Source organism: Theropithecus gelada, chromosome X (assembly GCF_003255815.1).
Source record: "Theropithecus gelada isolate Dixy chromosome X, Tgel_1.0, whole genome shotgun sequence".
NCBI lineage: Eukaryota > Metazoa > Chordata > Mammalia > Primates > Cercopithecidae > Theropithecus > Theropithecus gelada.
In genome coordinates, this window is record NC_037689.1 from 121,917,209 (window position 1) to 121,929,348 (window position 12,140).

Here is a 12,140-nt window from a genome sequence, read left to right on the forward strand (position 1 = left end):
TTTTCTTTCCCAACATGAGCATCCCTGCTATTTTCCAGTATGTAATAACTTGCACCTTTACAGAAAGGTCATATCCTTGCCATATCTAAAATATTGCCATGCTAACATATTGTAAGATGCTGAGTCAAGGTAGAAAAATGCACAATATATTTCCAAGTATGCAGCTCTCTTCAGAAAAAAAAGTGTGTCAGCAAGCCCAAAAAGGAACATGACAGCTTATCAAATACTTATTCATTTCCTCTGAAATTTGCTCTTAAGAGATAAGGTCAGTACGGAGACAAGCTTAGGTAATTGTCTGTTTGGCTGTTACAGGCAGGGAAACTTTGTGGTAGTGCACAGGTAGAATAAGTCTATAGAGAATGCCTCTGATTAAGTCCTCTGCTCTAAATAAAGGGCTGGATTTAAGATATTCTTTGGGGTAGAATGGACACAGAATTAAAAATGTGAGGAACAGCTTTAAACTCTGTTAATAATGTTTCAACATCAGCTTATGTTTTATTTGATTCACTTTGTTAAGCTTAGAATCCAGTCTACTACTAGTACAACCCAGGTTTGCCCTTGAGCATTTCAAGGTTATGGGATGCCTGGTCTTCCTGTTAGGATGCTATACATTCAACTTTGACACCTATATTTTCTCTTGCAGTAAATGGGGTACCATTATTTTGCAGTTTGCAACTAGGGGGGAAGTCAAACTACCCAGTTTGGATATTTTCCTAATTTGGGGTCATTGGCCAAACTTGTAGTAAAAGGCTAATTCTTATCATTAGGTCATTTAGTTCTTAAATGAAGGTTTTTTTTTTGTTTTGTTTTGTTTTTTTGTTTTTTTTTTTTAAATGTAACAAGATACAATAAGCCTGACCAACTGTTTGGATAGAACCCATTAACATATATGGAATTGAGATATATATACATCTTGGTTGCACACATACACACAGAAATAGAACTGTTTTCTCACAAGATGACAAAAGGCTATAGTACGTATCACATTCAGTATTGGACAGAGAGAGTAAAAGCAGGAGTGCATGAGATCTGATTTTTTTTTTTTTTAGTCACCTGGTGGGCCATTTAAACATTTATTTTTATTTTTATTTTTATTTTACTTTAAGTTCTGGGATACATGTGCTGAATGTGCAGGTTTGTTACATAGGTATACATGTACCATGGTGGTTTGCTGCACCTATCAACCTGTCATCTAGGTTTTAAGCCCAGCATGCATTAGGTATTTGTCCTAATGCTCTCCTTCCCCTTGCCACCCACCTCCTGACAGGTCCCAGTGTGTGATGTTCCCCTCCCTGTGTCTATGTGTTCTCATTGTTCAGCTCCCACTGTTTTTCATCTTTGTCACTGATTATCCACGTGACCTTAGGTAAGTCAGTCTGTTACTGTTATTGTATTTGCCAAGTAGGAATAATTAAGTCGTACTAACCTCACAAGATTATTAAGGTACAATAATTTACATATATATGTGTGTGTAGTTATAGATATGTATAACTTTAAGGTAGTAATATTACTGAATGTTTAAATAACATTGATATTCACAGATCTCTAAAAGGGAGAGTGAATAGGGAAGGAATATACAAAAATCTCCTATTTCCTTTAATAATTATCTCCCTATAGGAGCTCCTGCCCTTTTAAAAAATACCCTGAGTGTGAGGTGGGATGCATATTTTGAAAAAAATCCAGATGATTAATACTAACAACCCCCTACTCCCATTATTTTTTACTGATGGGTTGTGTTGAGATGATCAAGGTTGTCTTCTGCTCCATGATTCTTTTCACTATATATATACATAGTGAAACACACACACACACATAAAAAAGCAGCAGGGCATTTTGAAGTGTAAATTGCAGGATTCCAAGTTTCAGTAATGGGCTGTTTGGACTATATGTGCTCCGCTAGTATGAAGATGAATTTTTGAAGATCTGTTGGCCAGATTTCCCAGCGTCACTTGTAAATGTCTTCTTGTGAAAAACAAGTGCCAAATGGCAATTGTAATTGCATAGGATTTTTTTAGTGTTTCATGATTGCCTCCCCTCCCTGACACCCTTCCCCACTGGCTGCCGCCCCAACATCCATTTTTTTGCCAGTGTGTTTGGACACCCTGAACTCCTATATCTCTCCCACCCCATTTTTATAATTTTTTATTTTCTTTCTATTGCTGAGAAAGGCACCAAAAGCAGAGCGAAGCCTTTTTAAAAGTCATAGCCTAGAGGCATTTACATTTGCAGCAGCTACTCTTCTTTGTTTATTAAATGGTCATTTGTGTCAGAGATCCTATTTGTATGAAAAATAAAAATGAAGAGACGTCTGCCTAGGATTAGTGACTTTTTAATTTCTGTACCTACATTTTCAAGATGATGTGTTTTTATTGTTCCCTGTTAGTGAGCCACTTGTCCTATCTAAGGTGACCAGACTGACTTGAGAAGGCAGTTTGGCGCATGAATAAAATGGGACACATTTTTCATTGGCAATTTTATTTTTTAGAAATGAAATATTCAAAGTACTTTTCTTTCAAATATCAACACATAATGTTTAACTTTAAATATTTACAGCATGTTGTTGTGATGCTCTTGTAGAAAAATGCATGCTTCTGGCCTGAAAGCCAGAGCAAAATGCAAAAGACCATTTAACTGCAGCCAGAGAACATGAACCTGTACAGTATCCAGTCACTTTTCAGCACAGGAGAGCAGGAATACAAAATTGGAACCTATTGTTTCCTAGCAACATGGCTCAGACCATTATAACACAATTTTCAATATGATTAGAACCTCTAACTGTTGTTATACAGAAACTGAAAACTTGGCATACACTGTAAACATCTTTACTTTTCATGAGAAAGTAAGCAGCTAAAAAGAATGTTTTTCTGACATAAAGGCTATACTTCTCTTTTTCGCCTTCTCTCTTACTGATGCTTTTGCCAGAAGAATAGTAAAGATTTAGACGTTGTCATGATTCATACAAGTAAAATATTTTTCAAGGACACAATCTGATATACTAACATTTATTTAAGAGGTTAAAGTCCACCACTAAATCTAAGGAAAGATTTTTAACTGCCAAACACATTTCCTTTGACAAATAATGTAAGATGACAACTGCCAAGACAAAATCCACAGCAAGTTTAACTCTAAGTATTTTCAGTTACTGTTTAGAAAGTAATTTCTTCATATAAACAGTAGTATATTTGGTCCTTAATAGCTTTCACATGAAGGACACACTGAAATAATAGTCACTATTTATGGTTGAATTCTTTTTTGTTGTTTGTTTTCTGTATTTTTAAATTTTACTTTGCTTTTTTTTCATTTTTTGTTTTTTGCTTTTTTTCTGTTTTTTTTTGTTTGTTTTTGTTTGTTTTTTTGTTTGTTTTCTTTGCAGAAGAAAGAACCTTTATAGAAGGCTGTGGAAGAGCTGAAGTACTAGTCAGGTCAGCTATGTGTATGTGAATTTCTTCAAGAAAACAGGAATGTTCCATTCAATCTGTAGCCTTATGTCTTTCCACAAGCTATATATAATATGCTCCAATCTCTCCAAAATTTTCTTTTCAATACTTCATTACTATACTTTTGCTTCTATTACCAATGAACTCCTTTACAATCACCCTTACATGGACACATCTTCATAAATGCAAAAACTTTGCCCTGACTCTCTTAAGTGATATTATAGTGGGGCCTGGTCTAGTTAAAAATACACTTTTAAAAAAAGAAAGAAAAAAAGAAAAAGAGTCAAAATAACATGATGGAATGCTTGAAACTGTGTCAACAGTGATCAAAAAGTCTCATGAAAATTATAACTTAATTTCATACCTCTCTACATAGGTAGCATGTGAATTCCAAATTATACATCATTGTCAAGTTTTCATACATTTGGCTATGTTGTATATATTATATATATGTAGTCTATATATTATAGATCGTCTAGATAAATTGACAGCAAAGGACACACTTATACATTTTTTGGGTTAAAAATAAATCATATACTTATTTATATGGCAAGTGTTTTGTTGAAAGTTAGTATGAATTGAGATTTACTTCCCTTTCCTTCAGGAGTCATGTTTCTAATCAACAATGATTAGAATGACAACTAAAAATAAACATATTTAAATGTGTTAAACTTTGAACTTTTCAGTTCATTTGGATCTCTAGACTGTAGTGCAAGAGTGAAAACAAAACAAAACAAAATAGAAAAGCACAAACAAAATGGGCTTAACTAGGAAAAAGAAACAACCATGGAGTATTCCTTGCCTCCAGCCCAGAATGTTCTTCATAGGAGAGTCTAACTACTATGCTCTCACTTTAACTTACTCGAATGGTGTGTGGCTGTGCAGTGTCAGCCATCTGTCTGCTGGGTATGAGAAATTCATATGTTTCTCTGAAAAATGCTTTTACTTTCATCAGGAAATGCAAATGAATTGTTCTTTCAATAATTTAAACTTCAGAACTGCAAGTCAATGAAGGCATTCTTTCTATTCAGCTGAATAGGAAGTGATATACTCAATATCTCCATGTTCTTGTTAAGAAATGCCAAAATGTTTCTCTTCGATTTACTACTCATTAGTGCTAACCTTTTTTTTTTTTTTTCTTTCCTCCCTCGAACTTTAGGAGTTGTAAAAAGAATAAGAATAGTTCAAGGCAGTATTAAAACCACAGCTGTAAGTAATAAAAAGTGCATTTCCTGAATATAATACAAATGTAACTTTAAGAAACTAAAGGCACGAACCAACTAAATATGTATTACAAACTAGAAATCCACAGTTCAAGGTAATCACTATTAAGTAAAAGCTTCAAATACTTGTTTCTGATGGATACTTAAAGCAGTTTGAAAATGATACATCATCAGTGAATTGCAAAAAAGTATAATTGCTTAAAACATAAGCAAAATAGACTCTAATATTGACATTTTGGATTCGTGATAAAATACATAATCACATTTATGAATGCACTCTCTATATACAGTTCACAAATTATTTTTCCATTAATTTAAAAGAACATCAAAGGTTCTAGGAACTTAAGGTCCATTTTTAGGTTGGTGTGGAGGTATTCAAATTTTCAACAAGTTTGTTAGTAATTTTAGAATTCCCATTCTGAATAAATACTGTACCATTAACACAGGCCTGATTCAGGAAAAACCCAATAATATGATTTTAGTATGGATTAGCAATATATCAAGTTGGTATGTTTCCAGTTATAAAGAGAGATGAGTTCATCATGAATTCTCTTTCTCAGAATACATGTGTAAGTGGTATTCTAACCCAAAGGTTTTGAAAATGAAATGTTTGAATACACCCTTCCCTACTGTTTGCCAGGGTCATTTCCTTTCCCTTGCTTTCCTTTGTGTAGTAGGAGGCAGATTCTTGAAAACCTTAACATGAGCTTATGACTTTGCATATTTTCAAAGAAACTGTCATCGCAAAGCAAGGCAATGACCCCACACTGCATTTAGGTAGCAGCTGGAAAGAATCCAAACTAACATTCCATCATAAATTTGCCTTCAGACATAGCAAATGTTCAGACTCGGTGATGAAAGTGCAGAAGCTGGCTCAGGGAAATTTTCTACGGGCCACATTGTGCTGTCATGTATTTTCATTTGTGGTAACTTACAATTACACAGCATTTTACAAACTGTCTCTTTGTCACTGGGCACAAATCTTTCAGCTCACCAAGGGGCTTCTTTTACTGCAGGATTCCTAGAGATTGAGAAACTGCAGCTGATATTAACACTAATCCTGACCTTTCTCCAAATTTTAAATGATCACAGAACAAATAACCCGTCCTGGAAAACAGTTATTTTCCTAGGCAGTAGAGATGATTAAATAAAAATAAATGGGTAAGGACGGAGAACGAAAATAACTAACCATATAAATTATTTTAGTAAAAATGAGTCTGCATCTCTATAATTAGTTGAAATGTTTGTGGTTGGAAAGGATTCACTTGATTTGATTTCCTGAATATGGCTGGGAGATGTTCAATACAGAATTGTACATTTGAAAGATAAATCTAAGTGGGCTGAAACAATGTGGCAGCAACTGCTGTGATGTTTGGTCTGGTCTTCCCTTTAGTACTTTCACTTAAGTACTAGGTGTATTTTTTCAAAGTTTTGGCTCTTATGAATTTCTGCAGTAGTAGTTAATGTATGTATCGGCATCCCAGGCACGTATGCCTGCTAAAGCCTCTTTTTGTTTTTGTACCAGAATCATACTTTTAAGTAAATTACCTTTCATGTGCACAAAACCATTGGATTAGTGTATAGATGCTGAATCACTAATGTGAAACTATGACCAAAATACATCCTATATATAAATGAGAAATTCCTACCCAGGTTAATAAAAGCTACGTTTACATGATACCAATACAGCTGGACAACTTAGTAAAAAGTTGAGTCAAAACAGGTTGTGTGAGAGAGGTCACATTGGCCAGCTGCTTTGGTATCACGTACACATGAGCAAATAGTGGCTATTCAGTCTGGTTACCACACCCACAGGGAAGCATGGTAGACAGAACCCAGCCACCACATGCCAAAACACAGCACAACAATATGGCATTTACTTTAACAAGCAGGGAGGAATAATCAAGAAGGAAGGGCAATTGGGTCCTGACTCTAGGAGATGGTGGCTGAAGACATTTTACACCTGTTTTTAAGTTTCCTATAACAGATCTGGAAAATGTGAAAGGGCTGGCAGTCTTTTGAAATGCAAGGTTCAGATACTACTGCACCACCTATTCAAATAGCCCACAATTTCTGCCAACAGTTAAGGATGAAACTGCTTGTCACAATAGAAATAGAGAACCTTGGGTTCTTTCTGGATATTGGAACATATGCATGGCTCGGCAAATTGAAAGTGGTGCTTTCCGAAAACTGTTTTTAGCTGTTTGAGTTCTACTTGTGTTATTTTGAATACTGCCACACAAGAACTAAAAATCTCTGTCATTTCTTAAAGAGTTTAAACAAACAATATTAAAATACCATCTTCCGTCACATTGAAAGGCAGTTGGATATGTTTTTCCTCCATATTTACATATACAGAGTTCTGGTCTAGAAAACCAATACAATAAACCATTTTATGTTTTAAAAACAGGCAGTCTTTGGTGACGCAAAGGCAGAGATTTTTTTTGTTACCTCCTGCCTATTTCGCTCTGTCTCATAAAGTGAATATTGTTGGCACTGTCAGAAAGTTCTAAATACTGCTCAACAGACAAAACAAAATACCCGTCATAACCTTGTACCCGCCCAGTGCTCAAAAGCTGCTGCTTTTCCCCTTCTGTCCATGCCCTAATCCCCTCTTCCCCCTCTTGCAGCCTTCTTTGTTCCTTAGTCCAGGCCTGGGCCACGGCACGCTGTCTGGCGATCTCCAACACGTGATTCTTTTCCTCTTCGACAGTTGTCCCGTACCGGATGTTGAAGCACAGGGCTCCATGCTGGAGCTGAATATCTGCAAACCGTCTAGTCCTCCCATTCAACACAGAAGTCATCTGGGACACAGTGACATTGACACCATTCTCCAGAATTCGCCTCCCCCCAGTGTTACCAATGAGCACCAGGTCTTCCTCCAGAGATCCAAGCTTAATGAAGTAATGAGTGTCCCTCCCCTCTATGGTAAAATGTAGGTTTTCCAGGTAATGGGCATTATTCAGAATGGCAGCAAGCCGCCTGCTATCTTCATTGGCTACTCCTATAATATCAGCTGTTACTATGCCATCCTTGATGGCAAATTTTATACCTTTCCCAAAAACAGAAGGGACAGCAGCAAACCTTGGTTGCTTCCCTCCTTCAAGGCACCGTCCATCATTGTATCGGGGAGTCATAGGTAGTTGGTCCAAGGAAATGAAATTCCTGAGCTGTTTCTGGAGTTCACACTGAATGCCCAGGATAGTCTAGGAAAGAGAGGCACAGAGCAGATGCAGCATGGAGTTAGACATCTGTCAGATACTTGGTGATTGTGGAAAGGACAGGCTTGCAAGGTTGCTTCCTTCTCTCTTTAATTTGCCAGTGAGTGATTTAAAAATCAGCCAGATTTGGAATCTCTTCATCAGAGATTTGGAAAAGACTAACAGGTGATTACCTAGCATTCTTATGTCTTGGTGGAGTTAAGCATGAAGAAATACGTTTAAACTTGAAATCACAGAATTGCAGAGCTGGAAGGCACATTAAGTGGGTCCAGCTCTCCCAAAACACAGGCATTTTATTTTCACTGATTTCACTCACATTGACTAGATGTTATTACTACATGTAGAGTAATACTTAGGCACAGCGAGGCACACAGAAATGCATAAGGCATAGTTTCTACTTTAAAGAGTTTAAGACCTTATAATTAACTACGGCAAATCAGCCAGAAATTCACTGATCTTTTTAGGTGGACTTAAAAAAAAAACCTTTTTATTTTTGGCAATTTTCAAACATACTAAGAAATAAAGAGAAAAGACTAATGAACCTCCAAGTATCCATTACGAAGCTTCAGCAATTTTCAACATTTTGCTAAATGTTTTTTAGAAGGACTTTTAATTACAAAAAGCATTTACATCTTTACAAAGGGATGGATTTATAGGACCTATCTAGAACTTCCTGTCCTTTATAATTTTTTAGACTTAAATTTCAAGGTCTCACACCCACATTTCAGTTTTATTGTATCAAGCTCATTTTGTTTTTGCAAACACAGATATTCACATTTCTTTCAGTTGAAAGAAAAAGCTCCTTCTTATTTTCATTTGTACCTCACACGTCTGATGAAATCATCTGCTGAATCTTAAATGTTTTGATGTTCTTATTTTTTCCCAAAACTGTACCCTTGTAATATTCATTATTTTTGCTTCATTGTGCTTATGTATTTTTTCTTTATCAGAATAATTTTATTCTGTTATTCCCATGCTCTTAAGACATCATCCCCTAAATTATTTTACAGTTGGAAATCTGATGTTTTCATGTCTCTTACTGAACAATTTTCTCTAGGTAGAATCCATAATTGCTCTTGGTAGCCCATTTCAGAATTTTAAAAGTACAGTTCCTCTTTCCTCTTATTTACCTATTGCAGCAGTCATCAAGTAACCTGTTAATCTTTTTTCCCCCAAAATTCCAATTCTCTGATCTTTTTCTCATGAAGCTTTTTTTCTACCTTCTCATTAATTGTGCACATTTTAGTGAATATTCAAGAAGACTAAAATGTCAGTAAGCAAATATATGTAAATATAATTTCTAGGTATGGAATGCCCTTCTGTTGTTTCAGCTAAAAAGAGGTGATAAAACTTTTACTAACCTTTCCAGGATCCCACTCTTGAGTTTTTGTCTGAAGCCGCAGAAGCTCATAAGTTAATTCTAAATTTTCTAATTCAGGTTTGGGAAATCCAGGTAGTACATTGTGTAACTGGAAACCAAATAGCTCCAACCAACTTCTGATGTCTGTGAGACACAATATTAAAAAAGAAAATGAAAAAATCCCATACTTTATAACCTTTGTTGAAGACTTGAAAGATACCTCTCCTGCCTTCAAACTGTTTAGGCAATAGAAGTTAGGAATAAAACTTTTATTTATTTATTTATTTATTTATGAGATGTAGTCTCAGTCTGTTGCCCAGGATGGAGTACAGTGGTGTAATCTTGGTTCACTGCAACCTCCATCTTCTGGGTTCAAGTGATTCTCCTGCCTCAGCCTCCTGAGTAGCTGGGATTATAGGCATGTGCCACCACAACTGGCTAATTTTTGTATTTTTAGTAGAGATGGGGTTTCACCATGTTGGCCAGGCTGGTCTTGAACTCCTGGCCTCAAGTGATCTGCCTGCCTCAGCCTCCCAATGTTGGGATTACAGGTGTGAGCCACCGCACCCAGCCTAAAACTCCCCTTTATATGACCCACACTAAAACACCTGATCCTCTCTCTACAAGGAAAAATTTTGATTTGTGGATAACCCTGGATTATAAGCTCAGCCTACTACCTTGAAATTCCTAATGTGATAGTGGTACTAAGGCCACATGGATCATCATATTAGGTTTATATGATGAAACAGATCCTGAATTTTTCTTTTACATAATTATTCATATAAGCATGTAAGAGTAAAACACAGAAACAGCTAAAAAAAATGTAGCAGGATGCAAAAGCATTATGTTTTATGTTAACATGCATGTTTTGCTCACTCCAAAAAACTAAGGAAGACAGCAAATGCACAATAACCTGTGGGCTAACTGTCAGGAAGAGGAAGCATATTTACAAAGGCATTGAGATTCTGTGATAAAATCAACAGCACTGAGTTACTCAGGTTTAGTTTAAAGTTTTAAATAGTTTAAATACCTGTGGTATACTTTGCAACATCTTGAATTTTGCCAACTGGGTAGTTATTTTCAAAGGAGTAGAGGTTGAATGGTTTAGGAAGGAGGTTCAACTGTTTCCATATGTGATGATTAGGCGTTGTCCATCTGCCAGCGACAACATCATAATCCCTTTGCCCCAGGTGCACTAATTTAGTAAGGAAATCATAGAGTCCTCCATGAAAACCAATAATGACCTGAAAGTCAGGGTAAGTGTCATGATAGATATCGCCATAAGGTGTGTATAGTATCTCCTTTATGACCTGACCTCGGCTGCTGAACACAGCTAGTGGGGTACCTGTATTATCACAGGCTACGTAATATTCTTCACCACTGCTTAACTCCATGGCAATAAGGTGACCTTGGAGATCATAATACAGAGATGTAATCTCCGAGCTTGTGTGGTTGTACAAATGAGTAACTCTTATGGGGTTGGTAAGGTCTGCATAAAAGAACTGAAGGTGCTGCCCTAGGCTGGACTTACTCGCGACGCGTCGCCCAAGCCCATCATAGTAATACTGCACAGTCCAGCCAGAAGCCTTATTGTAGGCTTTCTGCAGCAGGCCATTAGAATTATATTCAAAAATGTCATTTCCCCTCTGCCTCAGAAAGCCATCTTCATCCATTTTATACTGAATTTCTCCTAATCTGGTGATGCGGTCTCGGAGGTCATATCGGAGAGGAGTAAGACGAGCACTATTCCCATGGCTTAAGAGGTTGATGTTTCCATTCAGATCATAACTATAACGCCACTGGGTTTTGTCATTTACAGAAACAGTTTGAAGTTGCCCATCAGCATCGTATTCATAGAAGTACCTTGTTATATTGGCATCTACTCCTACCCTTATGTCACATATTACCATGCGGCCCACATTATCATATTGAATAGTCATCCAGTAGGCAATTGCCTTTAGGATTTCATATTGGACTTCAATGACTTGTCCATTGGCACTGAAGATTTTGGTGTGTTTCATCACTGTAGTAGTTATGACCTGATTTAAATCATAATTAATTACACTGAATTTTCCAAACTGCTCTGTTCTGCCAGAGACATCAACATATCGGTACAGATCTATAGGCAAAGGGGTTTCATTGATTACAGCTTGCATGCTGGTGACACGGAAATTGTTGTAGCTGTAGTCGAACCGTGCATTCACAAGACCTTCTTCACTGAATCTGAAAATCTGGCGTCCAATAAGAGGTCCTATAGGAACCGAAACAAAAACAGTAAGAAGCTAGGTGATCAGTGTGGAAGAGTCAGAAAGGTCTAGTGTTATTTTATTTAGTACCGGTGCTTTTATATTCATAATAAAATATTAGAGATTGATCTCTGATATCAAATGCCTGGGCATATTATCTCCTGGATATATATTTTCATAGTGGTAATCCTCAAATATAAAAAAATTAAAATACTGTATAGTTATAGAACATTTTAATTATAGAAACTACAGAAGTAATAACATCCAGTAGCCTAGGGTGATGAAATTGATATTATGAACATGTTTTCTTGCTATAATCACTTGACAAAAATGCTTTCATTTCATTTAACCTTTGCTACAAAGTCAGAGGGTCAGGTTTTGACAAATTCCAGCATTAAAGTAACTGGATTTCGGCATTCTATAAACCCAAAGAGTAAAATACATTAGAAAGTTCTGACTTGTGAAGATATTTTGTCATCAACTGAGGCTTATAAAGGTTACACAGGGCTTGAGCTAGTTTCAGTGAGACTTATATCTTGCAGTTTCATCTTTGAGAAGATTTGGTGCTGAGCAGGAATGGGTATACGGTTACACTAGGCACTTGGATTTCAAATTACTTGAGAGCTGAAAGAAAGAAATGCACTATATGTTTT

General features: G+C 36.3%; 1 protein-coding gene across 3 annotated transcripts in view; it reads right to left on the reverse strand.

Annotated features, from left to right (window-relative positions):
- Positions 1 to 2,458: 2,458 nt before the first annotated feature.
- Positions 2,459 to 12,140, reverse strand: part of TENM1 (teneurin transmembrane protein 1) — a 605,674-nt gene continuing 595,992 nt past the window's right edge. For all 3 annotated transcript variants that reach the window (XM_025372420.1, XM_025372421.1, XM_025372419.1), the window contains 3 exons: positions 10,272 to 11,492; positions 9,243 to 9,385; positions 2,459 to 7,866 (listed from right to left, as the gene is read on the reverse strand). In XM_025372420.1, coding sequence (XP_025228205.1) covers positions 7,108 to 7,866; positions 9,243 to 9,385; positions 10,272 to 11,492 — 2,123 coding nt within the window. In that variant the 3' untranslated portion in view covers positions 2,459 to 7,107. The remainder of the gene's footprint in view (positions 7,867 to 9,242; positions 9,386 to 10,271; positions 11,493 to 12,140) is intronic.